The 25,039-nt window shown below is 32.7% G+C and overlaps 7 protein-coding genes across 10 annotated transcripts; 6 read left to right on the top strand and 1 right to left on the bottom strand.

The window, feature by feature from the left end:
• The first annotated feature begins 351 nt into the window (after positions 1-351).
• LOC107366013 (phosphatidylinositol glycan anchor biosynthesis class Q) lies at positions 352-2,054 on the top strand. Its single transcript, XM_015933591.3, has one exon. The coding sequence runs from the start codon at positions 432-434 to the stop codon at positions 2,031-2,033; it is 1,602 nt and encodes a 533-aa protein (XP_015789077.2). The 5' UTR covers positions 352-431; the 3' UTR covers positions 2,034-2,054.
• A 278-nt stretch (positions 2,055-2,332) lies between these two features.
• Positions 2,333-4,004, top strand: Dhrs4 (Dehydrogenase/reductase 4). Its single transcript, XM_015933573.3, has 7 exons — positions 2,333-2,545; positions 2,664-2,841; positions 2,905-2,982; positions 3,073-3,096; positions 3,175-3,245; positions 3,313-3,555; positions 3,630-4,004. The coding sequence occupies exons 1-7, from the start codon at positions 2,427-2,429 to the stop codon at positions 3,742-3,744; spliced, it is 828 nt and encodes a 275-aa protein (XP_015789059.2). The 5' UTR covers positions 2,333-2,426; the 3' UTR covers positions 3,745-4,004.
• Positions 4,005-6,071: 2,067 nt separating this feature from the next.
• LOC149093146 (uncharacterized) lies at positions 6,072-7,704 on the top strand. The gene is made up of 2 exons (XM_089268684.1): positions 6,072-6,251; positions 6,323-7,704. The coding sequence occupies exons 1-2, from the start codon at positions 6,142-6,144 to the stop codon at positions 7,578-7,580; spliced, it is 1,368 nt and encodes a 455-aa protein (XP_089124810.1). The 5' UTR covers positions 6,072-6,141; the 3' UTR covers positions 7,581-7,704.
• A 2,446-nt stretch (positions 7,705-10,150) lies between these two features.
• On the top strand, positions 10,151-11,958 carry LOC107365976 (uncharacterized). Its single transcript, XM_015933557.3, has 2 exons — positions 10,151-10,311; positions 10,383-11,958. Exons 1-2 carry the CDS (start codon positions 10,199-10,201, stop codon positions 11,845-11,847), a joined length of 1,578 nt encoding a protein of 525 aa, XP_015789043.2. The 5' UTR covers positions 10,151-10,198; the 3' UTR covers positions 11,848-11,958.
• Positions 11,959-15,720: 3,762 nt separating this feature from the next.
• Positions 15,721-17,345, top strand: LOC107365936 (uncharacterized). Its single transcript, XM_015933515.3, has 2 exons — positions 15,721-15,899; positions 15,977-17,345. The coding sequence occupies exons 1-2, from the start codon at positions 15,787-15,789 to the stop codon at positions 17,121-17,123; spliced, it is 1,260 nt and encodes a 419-aa protein (XP_015789001.2). The 5' UTR covers positions 15,721-15,786; the 3' UTR covers positions 17,124-17,345.
• A 474-nt stretch (positions 17,346-17,819) lies between these two features.
• LOC107365935 (uncharacterized) lies at positions 17,820-22,602 on the bottom strand. Of its 4 annotated transcripts, none has more exons than XR_003082914.2 (11): positions 22,398-22,576; positions 21,985-22,084; positions 21,425-21,851; positions 20,286-21,227; positions 19,956-20,217; positions 19,762-19,884; positions 18,758-19,696; positions 18,646-18,692; positions 18,445-18,514; positions 18,284-18,377; positions 17,820-18,195 (listed from the first exon to the last, which is right to left on the bottom strand). XR_003082914.2 is itself a non-coding variant. In XM_015933512.3 (11 exons), the coding sequence occupies exons 3-11, from the start codon at positions 21,675-21,677 to the stop codon at positions 18,045-18,047; spliced, it is 2,877 nt and encodes a 958-aa protein (XP_015788998.2). In that variant the 5' UTR covers positions 21,678-21,851; positions 21,985-22,084; positions 22,398-22,602; the 3' UTR covers positions 17,820-18,044. The 4 variants fall into 4 exon arrangements, 2 of the variants coding, with proteins under 2 accessions (XP_015788998.2, XP_015788999.2); XR_016199532.1 differs by having other exon boundaries at positions 19,762-19,881; positions 22,398-22,543; XM_015933512.3 differs by having other exon boundaries at positions 18,650-18,692; positions 22,398-22,602.
• A 606-nt stretch (positions 22,603-23,208) lies between these two features.
• LOC107366014 (ELMO domain-containing protein 2) lies at positions 23,209-24,922 on the top strand. Its single transcript, XM_015933592.3, has 4 exons — positions 23,209-23,945; positions 24,004-24,336; positions 24,400-24,533; positions 24,622-24,922. Exons 1-4 carry the CDS (start codon positions 23,551-23,553, stop codon positions 24,780-24,782), a joined length of 1,023 nt encoding a protein of 340 aa, XP_015789078.1. The 5' UTR covers positions 23,209-23,550; the 3' UTR covers positions 24,783-24,922.
• Positions 24,923-25,039: the final 117 nt, after the last annotated feature.

Here is a 25,039-nt window from a genome sequence, read left to right on the forward strand (position 1 = left end):
ACTGTAACGAATGTCCATTTTAGTTTCATTTCACCGTTTGAATTTTATCTCGTCACTTGACGACTATTAAATCTACTGATAATGTTGATTCCATTTACGTTTTACAATTTTGAAGCAATCTACAGTTTGCTGGATTGTCTCTACAATATGTCTTCTTTTATGTTGAACTGGTATCTTACAGAATGGTTTAATCAATTGAAGGATATTTCTAAGGAATATATCAATGAATTCTAGTGAAATCAGGTAAGTTTATAATCAAATATCATGTTTAAATAACAAATGAAATTATCTCAACTAAATCTAGTCATATTTTGTAGCAAATCTGTGGTTTATATTTATCCAACTTACCGCGTTTTGCTTCAAAACTACCAGCTGTTTATTTTCATCTGTTTTTGTGTTGTTATTTTGTGTTGTTGTTTTTCGTGTGAATTATGACTTTTAGTTTTATTAATTTATTGATTGATCAAAATTTGTTAAATTCATTAGATACGGAGGACATCAAACCAGTTTTTTGTGTTTTATTTGGCTTCAAGGAAATTAGCCATGATTCTCTTAATGTCAACCTGCTGGCAACCAAAAGTTTTTACGATCCGAGTGGTAGAGACAAGCTAGCAATCCAGCAATTAATCAAACATCGTCACTCATTGTCAGCATTGGGTACCCTGGAAACCTCTAAAATTCAAGCAGTTAAAAGATTGATTGAAACAAAGAAGACGTTTTTTGTAAACTTCAACTATGATGGATCTTTGTCTATAAAAAATATACACCTGAATGGAAAACCAGACGCCAATATTCCTGTCAATATAATTGTTTATAACTCTCTCCATTTAGCTTACACTTTGCAATTTAATGGTCACAATGAGCTTACTGAATCTAAAGATCCACTCTTTGAATTTTGCTGTCGTAGTATTGAAAAATACTCATCTCAGAAAGCTCCAGAATCCCTCCAGTTAACATCATTCGCAACCAAATTGTCATCCGATTCCAAAGCAACAAGACTCAACACCAAAAAAATATTTAACTTCTCACTATTGGATGGTATCTTGGATTATTTCACCACAGGCAGATTAATATATCATCGGTTCGAAGAAATACTGTTCTGTTGGAAAAATTTCAAAGAATCAAGATTCAGAATCAGAATTTTCAACGCTTTAAGTTTAATAACTTTTGATCTGGTTCTCAGCCTTTGCCTCTTTTTAATGTTAAATCAAGTTATATCGATATCATATCTATTAGAAGTGTGCCTTCAAGCCATGGAATCTGTGGTTTCAAAAGTAGAACAATTAATCTATAATCTTATTGGAATGCCTGCTGGTCTTAAACTCAATCGTCCTCTGAATACCGCACTGGGGAACTTTTTTCTTTACCATATTCATATCTGGAAAGCTTATATAACTTTGATTCGCCCTTTTTTAAGCTTGATTCTTGATCTTCTTGGATTTATAAGTTTCTTTGGAATTACATTTGTTCTCAGCTTCCTATCGGATCTCATTTCTTTAGCATCCATTCATATTTACTGTTTCTATGGATATGCTGCCAGACTTTATTGTTTCCAGTTATCTGGTTTGATTTCCCTTTGGAGACTTTTCAGGGGTAAAAAGTGGAATAGTTTAAAACATCGAGTCGATGCATATTCATATGGCCATGATCAACTATTTATTGGTACTGTTTGCTTCACCATATTAATATTCCTGCTGCCGACAATTCTACTCTATTATTCCGTCTTTTTGTTTCTTAGATTGATTACCATCGTTATTCAATGCATAATTAAGCTGATAATCAGTGTTACTCTATCCATTCCTTTTTATGGAATCCTTCTCTGGTTGATTGGATCACAACAAGTTCAAACGAATATTTTTTTTCAAATCACTCATTTCAAAGAGAGACTGTTGATAATGTCTATGTTATTCAAATCAATGACTTTGGGTCAGCTTTTTGAAGCCCATATTCATGATTTTGACAATCCTTTTAGCTACAACAAGTTAATACCTTCAAATTTTTTCAAATCTATTGTAACTGGAGCCTTAATATAAAGTAAAGTAAATTTAAATTAAGAATCTTGTTTACCTTTTGAATTCGGGTTCATTTGAAGTCGGGCTTTTGAACTAATCTTCGTGTTTGATAACAGTTCATAATTTCGGGTATTGTATAGATGTTAGAGTTGAAGCTGTAGTGGCGTTGACAAGTTAATCAACTTCGTTTATTCATCTTTTGAACTCTAATTCAGCTTCTTACAAAACTTGTTAGCTGAAAAAATCGGACTACTGAAGCGACTTCTATTGACTAATCTGTTAACTTTGAGGTAAACAATTTGCAGAAATAGTGTTTTAAGGTAATTTCAGGTGCATAGTCCATCTCTGTATTTATTTATATTGTTATAGTATTATTTATATTAGATTGACTTTTTTTCTTCTCTTTTCATCAAAATGTGGCAGAAGTTAATTTCACAATCATTGTTTTTAGGACACTCCAGGAGGCTGATGTCTTCTATCAAAAGTGACAAACTTAAAGGAAAAGTAGCAATTGTTACTGCTTCAACTGATGGGTGAGTTTTTTATCTTTTTTTTAAAGTGCTCAATACATGTACTCATTTTGATATCTTTGCTTGAATTTATTTCTTTTTTTGATCACTATTATCTAACAATCGCAACTTGAATGTCAAGAATTGGATTGGAAATAAGTCGCAGACTTGGCCAGGAAGGTGCTTCAGTGATCATTAGCAGTCGGAGAAAGGAAAATGTGAACAAGGCAGTTGACAAATTGAAAAATCAGGGACTTGATGTCCTTGGAACTGTTTGCCATGTTTCTAAAGAGGAAGATCGAAAGCACTTGATTGATTTTGTAAGTCATTGAAATGGGCAATCATTCACATTTCTTGTAACATTCAATTTTTATTTTGGATAGACAATCAAAGAGAAAGGAGCAATCGATTATTTCGTCTCTAATGCTGCTATTAATCCAGTTATGATGCCGATTCTTGAGGTGAAATATCTTTTTTATATTAAACAATCTATTACTGTCATGTAGTTATGTGTCGATTAGATTTTTAATATTGATTCATCTTTTTTTCAGACTGGGGAAGGTGCTTGGGATAAGGTACGATTAAATTTGAAAAAATTGACAGCAATTTTCTTAACTAATCTCTCAACTCTCAACTCTCTTCTCAACTTCTAGATATTTGAAGTTAATGTTAAATCTGCATTTTTATTAACTAAAGCGGTAGCTCCACACATGGAAAAAAGGGGGTAATTTCGAAATATTCTCTGAATTTATTCCTGATCAATATTATAATGTCTCAATCTTTTACTTTAGAGGTGGCTCAATCATCTACATTTCATCAATAGGAGGCTATCAACCACTACCTTTAATCGGTGCTTATTCAGTCAGTAAAACGGCTCTTCTTGGTTTAACAAAAGCTGTCGCTAATGAAACGGCGGCAAGTAATATCAGAGTAAACTGTATATGTCCTGGTATAATAAAAACAAAATTTAGTCGTGCTTTATGGGAAAATGAGGGAATCAATGAAGAAATGAATCGAATGATCCCAATGCACAGGTGAATATCTAGTGAACCACTTTGTCGAATAACTTATTTTTCAAATAAATAATTCCATATTTTTATTTCTACAGAATCGGAAAACCTGAGGAAGTTGCTTCACTCGTTTCATTCTTGTGTTCGGATGATGCATCCTACATAACTGGGGAAAGTTTTGTTGTTGCTGGTGGATATTATTCAAGACTTTAAAATTTTACTTAATTTGTTGCGTTTTATTAATTGCGGTAGCTGTCAAAGATAGGAAAAGTTAGAAAAATTTAAACCAATGTCTACGAATCAAAACATGATGGTTAAATGCAAATTTGATTGAACTACTAATCGAATGCGCTGATTTGACTACATACTTAGCTTATTAAATCAATAGAAATTCATTATTTGAGTTGATCTTTATATTTAAATGTCTTTTTTGTAATAATCTTTATTAAAATTTATTTTTATTATTCGTTTTATCTATATGTACTGAAATTTATCAATTGTTCAAAGGCCAATACGATACAAGACAACAATAATGTAAATAATAATTTTTATTCTAGAAAATACATTCATAACGATATTTTTTGAACTTGGATGTTACAAAAAGCGTGTGATTAGTAGAAAATTTGAAGATTATTGAGACAATGACAAAATATTGAAAACTATTGTTTGGTAATTTTAATAAAACTTACAGAGTCATGAAAATGACCGTGAAAGTATTCCTGTTAGTTGATAGTACAACTTCAAACCCCTCGACAGCGCCTTTGGTAATAACAACTAGTCAACCTGAAACAACTTCAAAATCAACCTTCTCTGAATTGACTGAACCTGAATTACCTCCACTACCCAAAGGAACCACTGTCTCTGTCTGGAGTACAAAAATAATTCAATAAATTGAATCTTTCTGTTCTTTTCTGCATACAGCAATCTTCCAGTAATTAAGGTTAAATTTTTAGTCGCTCCTTAATCAAGCATGGATTAATAATTAATTAAATTTGCAAGAAATTAAATACTTACCTTTTTGCATTCTTTTTCAAACATTAATGATGAGACTCTGAAATTGGTGGTTGAATCAAATATCTGTAAGTGACTTGACATTAAATTTATTCATCTTCCACAATGAAATAAATTTTCATCTTTAAAAATCATTATTAAAAATAGATTCTTATGTTAGATCAATTCTTATTCATCTTTAATCAATCACGGATTTGTTCAGTATTTCCTGATCATCTCTTCTCCCAGAACTGAATCTTATCGTATCTTTCGAAAAATCTACCAATTGATTTCTTCTTACATGTAAATCAAGGAAGATCCCAGAATGGATAACGGATTTTCGTCTGTGATAGACGAAGTAAAGCCACACTCCATACTGAAAGTTTGGTCGAAGAAATGCTGGACGTTACTGAGAAGACACAATTTTCACATTTATTTAATTGACACAAATGGGCAAAAACGGGTAAAAATTAGTTTATTTCAAATTCAGACTCTGTTGGTTTGCAGCGACATGAAAATGATCCAATCGTGTGATTTATAGATTTCTCTGATCGATTTAAATTAGATTGACTTTCTTTTCTTTTCATCAAAATGTTGTCAGAAGTTAATTTCACAGTCATTGTTTTTAGGAAACGGCAGAAGGCTAATGTCGATCATCCAAAGTAACAAACTTAACGAAAAAGTAGCAATTGTTACTGGTTCAACTGATGGGTGAGTTTTGCAATCTTGTTACAAAAGCACTCAACATGTGTACTTGCTTTCGTACTTATCTTTCGTTAAATTTATTTGGAACTGTTTACCATGTTTCTAAAAGAGAAAGATCGAAAGCACTTAATTGATTTTGATTGATAAGTCAACGAAATGGGTAATCATTCACATTCTTTCTAACATTAAATTTTCATTTTGAATAGACAATCAAAGAGAAAGGAACAATCGATTATTTCGTCTCTAATGCTGCTAATGTCTATTATTATCATTTCCCGAAAATTTCAAGTCTATTGAGAATATAATTCCTGAGAAAAAAGAAAAAATTGTACAAATAACTTGTCTCAAAGTTTCTCCGCATAGGTGCTTATTCAGTCAGTAAAACGGCTCTTCTTGGTTTAACGAAAGCTATCGCTAATGAAACGGCGTCAAGTAATATTAGAGTAAACTGTATATGCTCTGGAATAACAAAAACAAAATTCAGTCGTGCTTTATGGGAAAATGAAGGAATCAATGAAGAAATGGATCGAATGATGCCAAATTCATAATTTGAGTTGATCTTGCTTTTTAAACGTCTTTTTGTAATTATCTTTATTGAAATTTATTTTTATTATCTATGTGTACTGAGATTTATCAATTGTTCAAAGGCCAATACGATATAATACAACAAATATTTAGGTAATATTATATGATTTATGATATCCTTTGATTTTATTCTAGAAGATACAATTATAACGATAATTTCTGAATCACTGAACTTGGATGTTACGAAAGCGCGTGATTAATAAAAAATTGGAAGATTATTAAGACAATGCAAAATGTTAGTATAAAAAGGATCGACAGTAAAAACAGTTATTGCAGTGAACAACTCTAACTATTGTTTGCGAATTTAACACAACTTTTAAAGTCTTGAAAATGACAGTGAAATTAACATTCCTGTTGATTGTCTTGTTGTCAGTCGAATCATTTGCCATTGACTTAACAACTATTGGCCAAAAAGAGATTGTTGATTACATCAAGAATAGGTAAGTTTATTACAATTACTATTGTACAGTTTATTGTTAAACAATACTTTTACATTTTTGTGAAATTGAAGGGCTGACATAAACTATGGATCCAAGTTGAGTGAACGAAACCTTCAGGATTTGATGAGCAGTGCTGTTTTCATTGGACTCGAAGAGGAAGCATCAACATTTGCTTATGGCAAATCAGTTGACTCTGAACAAATGCACGATGTCAAAGTTAACCCGAAAGATTTACTCAACCGATTGGTTTCCGACTCAACAACTGAATCTGTTCCATTGAAGATATTTTTGACTTCAGATTCACAAGGAACAACAGACATTCAAATGGGTACACTTACTACTACTAAGTCGTCGTCGAGTAAACAATCTGTTGGTGACTTTGTTGTCACAGGTGTACAATCGGTAAATAACGATATAACTAAGCTGGATGGTTCTATTACTATTAATTTAGGAGGTTCAACCGACTCTCACAATTTAACTTTATTCAAAACTGTTTACATTTCAGCAGAAATTAAAATCACTTCACTTGGCTCAGAATGGGATGAAAATTTGTTGAAAAATGACGGTAAACTCATTTCCTTATTACCTTCAACCACAGGATCATTATACACTGTTGACTATCAATCATTAATCCGTGAGTCAATTCCATCCAATGACGGTGCTTTATTTGCCGGTACTAAAACCAGTGGTACTGTTTTGGTTCACAAAAATCCAAATGGAGTTTTAAGTCTATCTGGTCGAATAATTTCTGGAAAAATTGAGCCAACATCGCAAGATCGAGCGGAAGAACTGGTTGATTCATTTTTAACTCTGAATGGAGCTAAATCAAGACAGTGTTTTTTAAAAGATGATGAAATTTTTAGCAAAAAGTCAAATTCAATCTCAGACCCCAACATAAAGAAATCAGATATCAAGTCAAAATCAATGCGCTATAGTTATGGCATCCCATATCGCGGTTCTAAGCCAGGCTATGATGAAAATAGTAGATCTCAATCGGATTATGGTTCAAGTCGGCGTCAAGGAGGGCGATATGGTATCCATTATGATTACGACTACGAAAATCAAAAGACTCAGGAAAATTTGAATAAACCATCTGAACAACCAGTAAAATCTACAACCCAAGCACCAAGTCCATCAACCCAAAAACCCAAACCAGAGTCAGTAGTTGTTAGTACAACTTCAAAACCCTCGACAGCGCCTCCGGTAATAACAACTAGTCAACCTGAAACAACTTCAAAATCAACCTTCTCTGAGTTGACTGAACCTGAATTACCTCCACTACCCAAAGGAACCACTGTCTCTGTCTGGAGTGCAAAAATAATTCAATAAATTGAATCTTTCTGTTCTTTTCTGTATACAGCAATCTTCCAGTAATCAAGACTAAATTTTAACTCGCGCCTTGGCCAATCATGAATTAATAATAAATGATTAATTTTTGCAAGCAATCAAATAACTGCCTTTTGCGTTATTTTTAAACATTAATGAAAAGACTCTGGTTAAATCAAATATCTGTACACTTACAGATCACTTACCATCTGCCATTGAATTGAATTTCAGAAAAATTCAGAAAGATGAATTAAATTCAATTCCGATCCGATGAATATGAATACTCTATATTTAATACAACAAAAACTGACTGATTATCAGATAATTTTGGTTGATCGCAAAACACAACTCGCACTTTTCAAAGGACATGAAGAAGAAAATACTCCTTGAGTTTAGGGAACCAAATCACTTTAAAGTTGAACTGATTAAACCATAAACTGATTAATATTGGGGTATAAATATGTTGTACTTTGCGTCACTAAGGTATTCGATTTACATACCTCGAACTTATCTAGTCATCATGTCTATCCTTAGAGATATCACTTCTTCCTCAGCTATCCTAAATTGTAATGTTGTGCCCAAGAAAGCACCTTCCCTTCAAAAAGTTCAATTTCATAGTGAAAGAAGGTAGAGATATTTACTCCGAAGCCCTTTACTTTTTATCAGTGTTATCTCTTTTATGTAAATTTTTATATACTATCATTAAAACTGATTCAAAGTTTTCCTTGCTAACGAAATTCTGTAGTTGCACGAACTTGAAAATGTCAAAAATCTATGGTGCTGCATCTGGTGGATCTGAATTGGGAGTGTATTGTACACCTTCAACTGTGGTGAAAGTAGCCCGGAAGTGTACAAAAAATGGAGAGAAATTATTGGTAATAACCTCTAGTTGGAATGGAATCAAAGTTGGAGGCGCGCATTGTCGCTTGGTCATTATATACCGCGATACATCATATAAAATGATCGTATACGATCCTTTCATCATCCCAGAAGTCAGCCCTTGAAGTGTTAATTAAGTGTAAATTATCGCTAAAAATTTAAACATTAAGTATGCTAATATAGCTTGTGGAACACAAAAACCTCACGAGCGCAAGTGTGTCGAAAACAGCATTAAAAAAGCTGTTGAAATTATGGCTGGCAAGAAGCAACTTAAACTTGTAAAAAAATACAATTTTGTTTCAAAAAAATATATTTAATAAAGTATTTCTATGCTTATTGGCTGTTTTTATTGTTTTCTCCTTTTTCCCCTTATTTTCTACTTTTCGTGCTCGAGGCATGACCGCCTCTTTTCTTAGGCATAGACCTTACTACTGCCTTAGAATTTTGAGCCTCGATATTTCAAGAATGAAAATTAATTTCACAGTCAATGTTATTAGGACACTCCAGGATGCTGATGTCTACCATCAAAAGTGACGAACTTAAAGGAAAAGTAGCAATTGTTTCTGCTTCAACTGATGGGTGAGTTTTTAATCTTTGTTTCAAAAGCACTCAATATATGTACTCACTTTCATATCTTTTGTTAAATTTATTTATTTTTTTATCACTATTATCTAACAATCGCAACTTGAATGTCAAGAATTGGATTGGAAATAAGTCGCAGACTTGGCCAGGAAGGTGGTTCAGAGGTCATTAGCTGTCAGAGAAAGTAAAATATGAACAAGGCAGTTGACGAATCGAAAAATCAGGGACAGTAATTTTCTCAACTAATCCATCAACTCTCTTCTCAACTTCTAGATATTTGAAAGCAATGTTAAATCCGAACTTCTATCAACTAAAACGGTAACTCCACACATGGAAAAAGGGGTAATTTCGAAAAGTTTCCAGAATTACTTTCTGAACGATATTCTAGCTTCTCAATCTTTTACTTTAGAGGTGGCTCAATCATCTACATTTCATCAATAGAAGTCAATTTGTACCACTGCCTTTAATCGGTGCTTATTAAGTTAGTTAAACGGTCCTTCTTGGTTCGTCTTTTCATTTCACCAGAATCGGCAAACCTGTGGAAGTTGTTTCACTTGTTTCATTTTTGTGTTCGGATGATGCATCCTACATAACTGGGGAAAGTTTTGTTGTTGCTGGTGGATATTATTTAAGACTAATTGTTGGGGAAATTTTACTTAAATTTGTTGTGGTTTTTAAGTGCTAAAGCTATTTAACTGTCAAAGGTTTTAAACCAATCAACACATGGTGGTTAAAGTTGACTTGGGTAAGAATCAAGTGCGTTAATTTGACTGCATACTGGTATAACAAATCAACTTATGATTTGAGTTGATCTTTATATTTAACTGTCTTTTTTGTAACAATCTTTATTAAATTTTTATTATTATTCATTTTATCAATATGTATTGATATATATCAATTGTTTCAAAGACCAATACGATACAATACAACAATGATGTAGATATGTTATATGATTTTTATTCTAGAAAATACAATCATAACGGTATTTTATGAATCACTGAATAAGGATGTTATAAAAAGCGCGTGATTAATGAAAAATTTGAAGATTAATAAGACAATGACAAAATATATTAGTATAAAAAGGATTGACAATGCAAACAGTTATTGTATAAGACAATTGAAAACTATTATTTGCGAATTTGAAAACAGTTTTTAGAGTCATGAAAATGACCGTGAAATTATTCCTGTTGATAGTCTTGTTGTCAGTCGAGGCATTTGCCATCGACTTTACAACTATTGGCCAAAAAGAGATTGTTGATTACATCAAGAATAGGTAAGTTCATTGTGACTTTTATACGTCAGTCTATTGATAAATAATGATTTTACACTTTGTGACATTTGAAGGGCTGATGTACTTTATGGAGCCAAGTTGAGTGAACGAAACCTTCAGGATTTGTTGAGCAGTGCTGTTTTCACCGGACTCGAAGAGGAAGCATTAACATTTGCTTATGGCAAATCAGTCGGCTCTGAAGTTATACCCGATGTTGAGGTTAACCCAAAAGACTTACTAACCGGATTAACTGCACTGGTTTCCGATTCAACAACTGAATCTGTTCCATTGAAGATATTTTTAACTTCAGATTCACAAGGAACAACAGATATTCAAATGGGTACTCTTACTACTACTAAATCATCTTCAAGTAAACAATCTGTTGGTGATTTTGTTGTCACAAGTGTACAATCGGAAAATAACGATATAACTAAGCTGGATGGTTCTATTACTATTAATTTAGGAGGTTCAACTGACTCTCACAATTTAACTTTATTCAAAACTGTTTACATTTCAGCAGAAATCAAAATCACATCACTTGGCTCAGAATGGGATGAAAATTTGTTGAAAAACGACAGTAAACTCATTTCCTTATTATCGTCAACCACAGGTTCCTTATACACTGTTGACTATCAATCATTAATCCGTGAAACGATTCCATCCAATGATGGTAATTTGTTCAGCGGTACTAAAACCAGTGGTACTGTCTTGGTTCACAAAAATCCAAATGGAGTTTTAAGTCTATCTGGTCGAATAATTTCTGGAAAAATTGAACCAACATTGGAAGATCATGCTGAAGAACTGGTTGATTCATTTTTAACTCTGAATGGAGCTAAATCAAGACAGTTCTTTATAAAAGATGATGAAATGGTTTCCAAAAAGTCAAATTCAATCGCAGAGCCCAACATAAAGAAATCAGATATCAAGTCAAAATCAAATTTGATTTCTGGTGGAAGTGCATTGTTTGATTATTTGGGTTATTTATATCGCGGTCATAAGTCACACCATAATGAAAATAGTAGATCTCAATCAAATCATGGTTATCGCCGGAATCATGATTCAAGAAGGTGGCACGAAAACCATAGAGAAGATCCATATTCATGGCAATCAGATGCATGGTCAAACCAGCCAGGATGGCGATATGACTACCATTATAATTACGACTACAGATATGAATGGCATTGGAGAAATTTTGATGAACCATCTAAACAACCAGTTAGATCTACAACCCAAGCACCAAGCCCATCAACACAAAAGCCTAAACCAGAGCCAGTAGTTGTTAGTACAACTTCAAAACCATCAACTTCACCATCACCACCAACACCTTTGGTAATAACAACTCGTCAACCTGAAAAAGTAACTACACAGACACCTGAACCAGAAAGATTAACCATTGCACCGACAACGGAAACTCCTGTTGAACAAGAAGAGGTGACAACAACTTCGGAACCAACTTTCTCTGAATTGACTGAACCTGAATTACCTCCTCTGCCCAAAGGAACCACTGTTTCTGTTTGGAGTACAAAAATAATTCAATAAATTGAATCTTTCTGTTCTTTTCTGTATACAGCAATCTTTCAGTAATTAAGACTAAATTTTTACTCGCTCAAGACATGGATTAATAATTAATTAAATTTGCAAGCAATTAAATTATTACCTTTTTGCATTCTTTTTTAAATGTTGATGAAAAAACTCTAAAATTGGTGTTAAAATCAAATATTGTTAAGTGATCTGACATTGAATTTTATTTATTATATCTTTCAAAATAAAATAAATTTTGATCTTCCTAAAGTAAAGAAACATTATTATTAATACAAATAGATTCTAGTGTTAGATATCACTTCTTATTTATCTTTAATCAATCTGAATGATGGGTTTGTTCATTATTCCCTGATCACAATTCTGTCATCTCTTTTCTCAGAGTTGGATTTTATCATTTCTCTCGAAAAATCTACCGATTGATCTCTTCTTACATTGAAATCAAGGAAGATGTCAGAATGGATAAAAAAGAGTAACAATTGAATTCTGGTGAATCGATAAAATGTTACATTTCAGATAATTTGTTATTAACTTTTTTAATTATGTAACTATCAGTTCATTTATCTACCGTCCAATTCATATGTCTGAAAAAAGGGTTTTTGTTAATGAAAAACATTAAGATAGATGAATTAAAGCCACACTTCATACTGCAAATTTGATATGAGAAATGCTGGTTGTTACTAAAAAGACACAATTTTCACATTTACGCACAAATTGACACAAACGGGCAAAAACGGGTAAAAATTGATTTCTTTCAAATTCGTGTACTCTGTTTGTAGGAACATGAAAAATGAAATGTTTTGGTGGATTTAAAGATTTCTCTGATGGATTGTTTTCGAGTTGAAACTTGTAACGCTTTTTGTGCAATTATGAAAGCAGATTTTTAAATGAAACTCATTTCTTGTAACTTTTGATGGCCAAACAGAAAATGCATTTATTTTGCGAAATATAATTCTCTATTTTCTGTCAACAAATTAGTTTGATTTGCAGTTGCATCGATCGCTTTCTGTGACCATTAGAGTTAAAGAGCGAGAACTTAATATTTGTCAATGCAATTGTTGGTACACATATTAGATTGAAAACTTTTAACAATTTGACAACAGTTCTCTTGATATTGGCCATTAGCCTTAAAATTTTCAGCCTCGATATCACGAGGATGGCACCAACTATTATACATTCACCATTTTTCCCCCAATTTAAATCTTTACTAATTAATAATCTAATTAAATTTAAAAACTTTCCATTAGCACATTTGGGTCATGATTTTTGGGCTTACAATGTTGTAAACAAGTGAAGAATGATTCGTTTATTATTTTTTTCGCATGTTGGAAAATCCTTTCTATGGGAATTTCATGATATAATTTTATTCTTATATAATACAGTATGGAGCAAAAAAACTGTCACTTCTTCTTCTTTCACAAATCATGTTAAGGATTTGATACTCTTTGAAGTATCTTAATTTAATTTTTAGATCTTGATCATGGATCATTAAGGAGTATATACAGAGATTTTGGAGGGTAAATTAAGCATATTAGTTTAGATATTTAACCTAAAAATGGCTAATTTGAATAAAAATTGTGCAAAAAGATTGGAAGTTTCTTTTGTATTGAAAAATATAACTAATAATATTGAAAAATGTGCCAAATTGACGGATGTTAGTCCAAGAACTGTAATTCGAGTGAAAAAAAGGTTAATGAATGGTCAATCAATGGATAGAGTCAAAGGTTCAGGACGTAATACTAAATTAGATGTTACCGCTAGGCGGCGCCTTGGTCGAATTGCTCAACATAACCCAGTTTTATCGAACCAAATGATCGCGAATCGACTGAATTTTCTTGGTTCAGCTCAAGTGAGTAGATTTACTGTTGGTAGAGAGCTGAAAAAACTTGGAATTAAAAGATTTAAACCTAAATTCAAAACTGTTTACATTTCAGCAGAAATTAAAATCACTTCACTTGGCTCAGAATGGGATGAAAATTTGTTGAAAAACGACGGTAAACTCGTTTCCTTATTACCTTCAACCACAGGCTCATTATACACTGTTGAATATCAATCATTGATCCGTGAATCGATTCCATCCAATGATGGTAACTTGTTCAGCGGTACTAAAACCAGTGGTACTGTCTTGGTTCACAAAAATCCAAATGGAGTTTTAAGTCTATCTGGTCGAATAATTTCTGGAAAAATTGAACCAACATTGGAAGATCATGCTGAAGAACTGGTTGATAAATTTTTAACTCTGAATGGAGCTAAATCAAGACAGTTTTTCATAAAAGACGATGGAATGGTTTATAAAAAATCAAATTTAATCTCAGACCCTAACATGAAGAAATCAACTCTTTCAAAATCAAATTTCATTTGTTTTGGAGGCCTTTCTAGGTTCTTTAATCGCTTGTTCGGCTCACACCATGGACACAGACATGGACATAGACATGGGTGGAAACCAACAACAACACAAGCACCATCCACATCAACTTCAACGACACCCGAACCCAAACCAGAACCAGTAGTAACTACACCAAAACCAGCTTTCCCTGAATTGAGTTCACCTAAATTACCTCCTCTGCCCAAAGGAACCACTGTCTCTGTTTGGAGTACAGAAATAATTCAATAAATTAATTCTTTCTGTTCTTTTCTCTATACAGTAATTTTCTAGTAATTAAGACTAAATTTTACTCGGTCCTTGACCAACTATGCTTTGATAGCTTATTAAATTTGCATACAATTGAATAATTACTTATTCCATTCTTTTTAATAATAAAATATATATAATAATATATCGCATTTGGCAATTGGATACGAATTTGTGCTTTTTAAACATAAGAAAAGTTTTTTTCTTGAGGAATTCATTCACACATTGGATGAAGATTCAAGAGGAGCGATTGAATCCCATCTCCAAGTAAACCAATAAACAAGTCAAGTTAGCAAATTGTAGTTGATTATAATAATTTCACTTAAATAGATGAGTAAATCGAAAATATTTTCAGGTTTCTGGTTCCGAATTGAGTATAATATTATCATCATGATATTCTTGGCTACTGAATTGATATCTGGTGCAACTATTTCATCTAATATGAGCATCATGGAGCCTAAACATGTAAATTTTTTGAATAAAAATGATAAGGACACACAAAAATTCGTAAAGAATAGTTCATGATTTGATTCTTATATAATACAATCGATTTTGTCAGTAAAAAATTGTAACTAAGAGTAATTTTTTAGCTATCACGTTGAAATTACATTTCTATCTAAAAAGGTGTGAATTCGTTAGTTAGGTTTCTATTTGTGTACAACGTTTGGGGTAATCTCTATTGAAATTGATAAAAAATTGTTACAATTATTATTTGGAATTTATTCTGGGAAAAACAAATATAAAGCTTAGGTCAAAGGTATTGAGAATTGTGCATTCAAAAATTTTACTTGACCATGATAATTCAGTTTCATTGTTTATTTACTGAAGACTAATTAGACTCGATTTCAGTGTTGTACTCGCTTCTGTTATGAGACATTCACGATCCAGTTCATGAAAACTTGAGCTTCATTTATGACTCTATTTTTCAATGGTCTCAAATATGGCAATTAACTTATTAATAAAGAAATCTTAATTTACAAATTTCTATTCATTTGCAATAATCTTTATTAAAATTTATTTGCATTATTCATTTTACCTGCATATGTACTGAAATATATCAATTATTCAAAGGCCAATACAACAATGATGTATGATTTATGATATCCTCTGATTTTTGATACCAGAAAATACAATAATCACGGTATTTTCTGTATATGGATGTTACAAAAAGCGCGTGGTTAATAAAAAAATTGAAGATTAACAAGACAATGAAAAAAGTATTTGTATAAAAGGGGATTGAATAATAAAAAAAGTATTGAAACGTTTGAAAACTAATATTTGCAAATTTTAATACAATTTTTAGAGTCATGAAAATAACCGTGAAATTATTCCTGTTGATAGTTTTACTGTCAGTCGAGTCATTTGCCATCGACTTTACAACTATTCGCCAAAATGAGATTGTTGATTACATCAAGAATAGGTAAGTTCATTACGACTATTAACGACTAAGACAGTCAATTGATAAATTATGATTTTACATTTTTGTGACTTTTGAAGGGCTGATATACTTTATGGAGCCAAGTTGAGCGAACGAAACCTTCAGGATTTGTTGAGCAGTGCTGTTTTCACTGGACTCGAAGAAGAAGCGTCAACATTTGCTTATGGCAAATCAGTTTATTCTGACCCAAAACAATCAGTGGAGGTAAACTCGGAAAAAATACTTAACAGCTTAAATTCATTGGTTTCTGATTCAACAACTGAATCTGTTCCATTGAAGATATTTTTAACATCAGATTCACAAGGAACAAGAGATATTCAAATGGGTACTCTGACTACTACTAAATCATCTTCAAGTAAACAATCTGTTGGTGATTTTGTTGTCAAAAGTGCACAATCGGAAAATAACGATATAACTAAGCTGGATGGTTCTATTACTATTAATTTAGGAGGTTCAACTGACTCTCACAATTTAACTTTATTCAAAACTGTTTACATTTCAGCAGAAATCAAAATCACATCACTTGGCTCAGAATGGGATGAAAATTTGTTGAAAAACGACAGTAAACTCATTTCCTTATTACCTTCAACCACAGGCTCATTATACACTGTTGAATATCAATCATTGATCCGTGAATCGATTCCATCCAATGATGGTAACTTATTCAGCGGTACTAAAACCAGTGGTACTGTCTTGGTTCACAAAAATGCAAATGGAGTTTTAAGTTTGGCTGGTCGTATAATTTCTGGAAAGATTGAACCAACATTAGAAGATCATGCCGAAGAACTGGTTGATTCATTTTTAACTCTGAATGGAGCTAAATCAAGACAGTTCTTTATAAAAGATGATGAAATGGTTTCCAAAAAGTCAAATTCAATCTCAGAACCCATCATAAAGAAAACAAATATCAAGTCAAAATCAAATATGATTTCTGGACTAGATTCATTTTTGGATGATCTTCTTGAACCCATTGAAAGCTTGGTTGATGGCTTATTCAATCCTCCCAGCTCACGCCATGGACACAGACATCAGACTAAGAAACCATTTACGACACATGCACCAACCACATCAACTTCAACGACACCCAAACCCAAACCAGAACCAGTAGTAACCACAATACCAAAACCTGAATTGAGTTCACCTAAATTACCTCCTCTGCCCAAAGGAACCACTGTCTCTGTTTGGAGTACAGAAATAATTCAATAAATTGATTCTTGCTGTTTTTACCTGTATACAGCAATTTTCCAGTAATTAAGACTAAATTTTACTTGCTGGTGACGAACTACGGTTTGATGACTTATTACTTATTATTGACTTTATTTTAGATTTGCAGCTATCACGTTGAAATTACATGTCCAATCTAAAAGGATTTGAGGTTTGTGGTAATCTGTATTAAAAGTTATTATTAACATTGATTTATTATCTTAATATCGAAATCTATAATTTGTTTTGGAATCAGCAAATTGAGATACAATACAATTATGATTTATAAAGCATAAATCCGGTGGTGCACTCATTTGATTCTGACTGCTTCAATCTTGATATGCGATTGAAATGGTATTTTTAGCTAGTCACTGATCAAGGTTAAACTCGGGTTTCGCCTTCGTACATCTGACTACCATATCACCTCGCGATCGTTATTCAATTATACTTAAATTTATGTGCTATTATTAACTAAATTGGTTGAATAAATTGCTACCCTAAAATTTTTAAATTTTAAGCATCAAAATACATTGAGCTGAGGAAAAATATTATGAAAACTGCAGACTGTTGAATATTGGGAAGATTAGAGGTTTGATATCAGTTACATGAACATTGAAAGAAATTTAAAAGAGATCTAAAAACCATTCAAACCAAAAATGTTAACATAAAATTTGAGAAAAAAGTCGTATAATGAAGAACTGAATAGATGGTTTTAGGGTTTATTTCCTGACAATTTGGATCTTAATAAAAGTGTCCTTATAATCAAGGTATAAATGTAGATGAAAGATGTAATACTCTAAATATCAGTAAATTGATTGGTTGATTGATATAAATAATTGAACATTGTTCACAAATATTTCCAACAATTTGGAAATGATTACCCATAATCCAGCTCGCCGTTGTTGCATTTCCAATAAGATATATTCAATGGTAACTGGAAGACGAGGATCTTGATCGGGATCTTGAAAAACTTTTAGTAAATCCACGACTTGACGAGCTTGATGAACGGGAATACGAACGTGATCTTGAATGATATTTTCCAGAGCGGGAGCTGCTTCTTGAACGCGAGCGAGATCTATTTAAAATAAAAATAAATATTTAATAATTCACTTAAACAAATACCATTTGATAAATCTTATCAATTCAATCTCAGAAAGAGTTACCTTCGTCTTGGACGATAACGCCTAGAGTCTCTTTTTTCTCTATCGGAACCATGCTTTTCTCTCTTTTCCCGCTCGGCAGCTTTATCCAGTTTGTCTAAGAAAATCAGATGGCAAAAGAATTATCAGTCTGATAATCAAGTTGGGAATTTAATCAAACTTACACTGGCGTTCGATAAGTGCCTGAGTCTTTTTCTTCATTTTGTCAGTCAATGCCTTGAAACTATTTCCTGCCTGCAATAAACATAAAATTCAACTTTAAATCCATGGTTATCCATAGGCCATGATTGAAGTAAGGCCAGACTCTTGAATCCTTTTGCGCGAAACACTGCAATGGGTTATTCTATTTATTAGTAAATTCTTACTGACTTTGGAAGTACTAGTATTCACACTGTTTGCCACTCTTGGGCTCCTAAGACAAAAGATAAGAATATATTAGATTAAAATTGCAACAATTAAAATACACCAACAACTTACAGTTTTTCAGTGGGTGGTGGTTCTTCATCCACCTCTTCGTCTAGTTCAGGACCGCTACTTTCGTCGACCAAATCGTGCCTATAGTATCTTTTCAAAGGTAAGTTTTGTCGAGCTAAAGAAGTTGAAGCTTCCGAGTTATCGTCATGAGTTACACCAGGCGCATTAGAGTTATCTTTAGATAGAGTTGATTCTTGATTATCTACAGACTCTTTAAGTGGACTAATATCCATTGCTGATGGACTTGATATTTTTTCTTTAGGAGGTTCGATTTGTTCTAAACTTTCCTTTTGTTCAACTGGTTGACTCGGCATTGGTATATCAAGTGGAAGAAACTGGCTAGATGCTGATTCATCTGGCAATTTTATCTCAAGATTTGATTCATTATCAGGTTCATTACGTTGAACCACTGTGGATTGATTGGGGTTGAGTCTTTTTAGTGTTTCTTTCTGTGAATTATTTTTCTCTAAATTAACAGAATCGATTTTAGTTGATTTAGGTTTAACATCAATTTTTGTTTTTGAATTTCCCTGGCTAGGGCTGCGACTACGTCCCCGCACGCGACTATGACTTCTACTTGTACTCTTTCTTCTCCTACGTTTATTGATTGAACTTCGACTACGACTTCGACTTTTCTTTCGAAGTCTGTCTTTATTTCTCCTATCCCTACTTCTAGTTCTACTTCTTCTTCTACTCCTACTTCTGCTTCTACTTCTGGTGCAACTTCGACTTAAGCTTCTGCTTCGATTTCTGCCTCTATTTCGTCTTCTGCTTCTACTTCTACTTCTAGTTCTGTTTCTGTTTCTGCTTCCATCCCGATTTCGACCTCGATTTCTAGATCTATCACGACTTCTTCCTCTTTTACGATGATCCCTTCTAGGAGATCTACTGAAGGAGCGACTACAGGATCTAGATAAAGATCTTCCGTGACGGTAACGTCTCCTAGAATAATAAAAAATTGAACATTAAAATAGGTACAAAATTATCGATTTTTAATCATAACTCACCGAGATGAATGATAATCACGCCTGGATTTACTGCGACTTTTACTGCGACTTCGGCTCAAACTTCGACTACAACTTCTGCTCTGACTTCTACTTTTAGAGTGAGATTTTTTCCGGCAATTTCTTCTAATAGAGAAGCATTGGCATAATTTAGACATATTTTTTACAAATGACTAGTTTTAAATGATAATTCTTACCTTTCTCTACTTTTATGCCTAAATGATCGCATTCTTGTGTTGAAAATTCGACTCCGACTTCGACTATGGCTTCGAGAATGGCTATTGCTTCGACTTCGTTTTCTATTCCTGCTTCTATCACGCATTCGAGAGAATTTTCTCGCCATTGAAGGGCTACGACTGAAACTCTTAGGTCGAGATTTTTCTCTTCTAGAACTGAAGTCTGGAGAACGAGATAGACTTCTTCGAACACTAGGACTTCTTCTTGGAGGAGGAGTAATATCTGAAATAAAACAAATAAAGTGAGTAAAATTGAACGAATTTGATTGAAATCGAAACAAAATAACCAACCTTTAGAAGGAGAGATCTTGAAACTTGGTTTTGACATTATTTTTTGTTCAATTTCAGGAGGAAGACTTGGTCCAAATTCAATTAATGTTGGTTTTTTATTAGCAGTACTTTTTGAATTTTTGTGGTCCTTCTTTTTGTTTGATTTGTTTTTACTATCTTTCTTAACTTGTTCCTCATCATTTGCCCCTTCATCAGAGCTTCCTCCGAAACATGTAATGAATTCAATTTTAGCTTCATCTACTTCAGACTCTGATGATTCAGATGAAGATTCAGTTTTGTTTTTCGAAGCAGTAGATGTTCCTTGGGAAACGATGGGTTTAACATTCTCTTCTGCATTATTGGCTCGTAAAATAAGCATTCTTCTCTCCTTGAGAGCTCGTCTCTCTCGGCGTGATTTTCTTCCTGAAAACATTGACTTTTCATTCTCTAGTTCTTTAGCAATCCTAATTCGTTCAGCTTCAGCGAGATCTTCTTCAGCAAAACTCACAAAATCATCTGCTCCTAATCCAAATTTGGTACCAATTGAATTCAACCGAGAAGTTTGGTCTAAGGTTAATGTCTCAATGTTGATCGTAGTATCGAATTCTTCATCAGAGTCTGAATCTTCCTCGGAGGAGCTGGATTCCCCTTTCACAATGATGTTTTTATTGTCTTCTGGTTTGTCATAATTGTAGCCAATTTTTGCTTTCTTTTCGGCCAATTTTTTCTTCAAATTTACATTTTGTTGTGTAGGAGACTCAGTCATTGAAGGTTGATTCATACCAAACCTTTCTTCCAACCAAATTTGGTGTAGAGCTTTTGATTCTGGAATCCCCAAAAATTCATTTTGAATCAAAGTCCTCCATCTTTCATAATTTATTTGCTTTTCTGAGGCTAAGTCCTTTTCAATGTCACTTTTATTATGTGTTGATACAGATGGAGTATCTTCCGATACAATTGTATCTGCAATGAAATTAAAAAAACGTAATTTATCATCATGTTTCAATAGAGTTAAAGTTCTACTTTTTCACAACAAGTGATTCAGATAGAATGATTCGATTAGATTAAAGAGATTCGCGAAATTTCGCAATGGCATTCTGCTATAACTCTAATCGAAAAAGAAAATCCTTCAATAAAAAACTGATGAATTGTTTACTCACCCAGATGAGCTCTTACGTCAAATCTGTCAATCATATTTTTTTCATCACCTCTCCATGGCATAAGACAGCTTTCAGCGGCAGTAGAGATACTAGAATCCATGTGTATCTTGGCAGACGAGCCATGAATCTGAAGAAACTGAGCTGGATCTCTTCGAATCTTTTCATAAAATTCTCTACGACGCTCAGCCCGTCTCTTGTAGTCGACAATCATTCCTCGGACTTTTTTCTCTTGCTTCCTTGCTTCGTGCCACATTTTGTAAACTGTCTTGACAGCTTGGCTCGATTATTAATAATTATGAGATGAAGTTCAAGATTGGTGGAAGTTCAAGATTGTCAATCAATAGACACTATAACTCTGTTTTTGTCGCGAAACGTGTTGTACATTTCTCTGAGAATATCGGCCGAATGAGGGCGAAAGAATAAAAATCTATGGAAGAAAATTAAAAATTTAAATATTGAGAATCTCAAGCTTTTTAGAAAAAGCTTAGCCACGAGACAATACATCTATATAATCTCTATGTATCTTTTCACAGAAAAAAGAGTAATGTCATTCCACTCACCGTGATCCTAGATTAATAAATAAATCAAAAATTGTACGATTAAAGGTGATAAATGGTCCGGTATTTAAGGAACACTATAACACAACTGATAAATTCTTGCCTGTTGGAAGATAAAAAATGATGGTGATGATAATGATAAGGCAAGGCTTGGTTGTAACAAGTTACAGTGTGTTGTAAACAAAGGTAGTCACAGGTGATGGGTGTTATCCCAATTTAATGTAAACACATATAATTTATAAATAGTCAACTAATAGGGGAAAATTGAATCAAATGAAGATACATTCACTTGGATACATTCAGATAATGTTTAAATGGAAACAAAAATGAGTGTCATAGGACAGCTTAGACACATAGAGATACAGTAATGGTAAAAGAAAGCCTGCTTGCAGACTCTTTTGTTGGAGCAAACTTGCCTAGTCAGTGGTAAAATGGTTTCTCATTACACCAGATTTTCACTATTCAACTTATACAGACATATTTAAATAGATGATAATAATTAACTTGAATAATTAAAATTACTAGACACTGAAAATTGACTTATTGGTTTCTAGAAAAGTAAACAAACACAATAAAAGTCTAATCCATAAGCAAACTTCATCTCACATAATATTGAAGTCAACTTACTGCTGCTAAGGTTACTCTTTTAAAGAACGCGTAAAAATTGAAATGATAATCTTAATCATCGAGAATAATCTCAAACTGTAATTTGAAATTCAATAAAACTGATCTTAATTGAAGCTAATCTCATAAGAAGCTTTTAAACGATTTTTAGTTAAATTGATCCGTCTTTATCGATAAAACGCAAAATTTAATAAAATGGTTTAGTTTAATTCTGAATGAAATTGATTCTGTTTATGAAAGGATACAGTTTTGAATACATCATGATAATGCAATTTCAATTAATTGTTAGGGAAAAAGGATAAATCAAAATAATCTATCAACTCTATTTTAAATTGTTTCTCTCGAAATTCATTGAGCTAACCAGAAATCATTCCATTTTGTTCAGCGGGTGATTTATTTTTATTGATAAAGGTTTAGGATGAAAGATATTAATTAATCAATTTTACTAATTTTATCTCAATTTGGTTCATTTGGTTTATTAACTTATCAGTCAAATATCAGACAAAGGAGTATAAACATATTTGGCGCTTTTCAATATTATTATAATTCATCTGATCAGCTGTTATGCAAGGCAACCTCGATAAAGTGTCTTTATTAATTTAATGATGATTCTTAATAGTTGAGCTACAGCAACAGAACAAATTTATTCGACAGTTCAATTTTTAATTTATTTTCTTATTTATGGGATGTTTGTTTTGTTTATCTGATGATTTAACCAGCTATAACCATCTCAACTCAAACATCCATAGGATTCCACAAACAATCTACATTAACCTTATTTATACACTGGTTAATTATCTCTACAAGGCTCCTATTTTTATCGGTAAATCCACTGTTGATATCAATTGAATTGATATCGTGTTGTTTTTTATTATCGCTTAGACTATCATATCCGTAAAGTTTACTCCTCCAATCCATTCACGGGATTAAAAAGTATCATAAGGTATGAGTACAAATAAACCGAAAAGTGTTTTGCCATCCTGGATGCGTTTTCAACTAGTCGAAGACATTTTCAATTATGCTGTTCACTCTGTGATTTCATTGTTCAGCTATTATTTCACATTAATCCTGAAAATTTTGCTCCGTAAATGCACGGGTCTTTGTGAACTCCAACGGATCTGTTATAAAACAGAGAAAGGAGCTCAAAGATCTTTAGAAGTTGAAAAATGTATTTACTCTTCACGACGAAAAGTGATCCGTCGCATTTGCGAAAAGCTAGATGATTTGGCCAAAAATGGACGATTCAACTCTAATAACACTTGTGAAGTTGTTCGCCTAGTTGAACATGCCGTTGAAGCCATCTGTGTTGAAAAAGATATCAAACCTTCAATTCATCCAGAGTAAGTTGGACCCCTTCTTGTATCATCTTTTGAGCTAATCCTTTTCATCTTTTCATAGATTTGTTACCGCAATGAGGATATGTTTCTTACAAATTTATGGCTACAAAAATCTACAACATGAAATAGATTCCCTTCGCAGCATACCTTTTGATAGCACAAACCAAGAACATGAAGAGAAACTTTTACTACTTTGGAAAACTCTGAATCCTGATTACCCGTTAAAATCTAGAGTTACCAAACAATGGACCGAGATCGGTTTCCAAGGCGAAGATCCTAAAACCGACTTCAGAGGAATGGGTATTCTTGGTCTAGAAAACCTTCTTTATTTTGCAACTAATTTTACTAAAACAGCTCGGTGTATATTACTACATTCAAATCATCCCAGTCACGGGTATGTTTAGGTGATTATACAGTTCAAGAACTCGCTCTAACTCAATTTTCCTTCTATTTTTAGTTTTCCGTTCGCAATAACTGGAATTAATTTAACTTATATTGCTTTTACTCTTCTAAATAACAACCGGCTTAAAACTCACTTTTACAATAGTCATTTCGGTACTACGTGTTTGGAAGACTTTCACAGAGTCTACTGTAAGTTGTAATTTTCTTGATTTATTTCAAATAATTTTTCGTGAAATTTGTCAACTGAATTACATTGTTTTATTTTTCTTTTCACCAGGTTATTTATTTTATACATTTGATAAACTGTGGATAGAAGAGAAACCAAAAGATGTTATGGAATTTAGTTACATAAAAGAAAAATTTGTTTGTAATCTCAACACTGAACTTGAGAAACATGATGCTATTTTACGCTGGAACCCACCCGTTGAAGATATTTAAAGAGACTTAACTAATTTAAATCAATATATTAATTGAACGCAATCAATTCATCGTGCAAACTGTAAGCATCACCATCAATCATGTATAATTTTGACCTCCTTTATCTAGATCGACCAATAAAATTATCCCTCCATCACCAATTTCTCATTTTCCAACATTATTCATATTCAATAGCCAATATTTTCTCAATGATTAAGAAATGACACGAAGAAAGTGTGTTTAAAGAGTTCAACTTCAGAAGCAATTCTACAAAAGTT

Source organism: Tetranychus urticae, chromosome 3 (genome assembly GCF_039701765.1).
Source record: "Tetranychus urticae isolate SD_2017Ah chromosome 3, NJAU_TeUrti_SD_1.0, whole genome shotgun sequence".
NCBI classification, from domain to species: Eukaryota; Metazoa; Arthropoda; class Arachnida; order Trombidiformes; family Tetranychidae; genus Tetranychus; species Tetranychus urticae.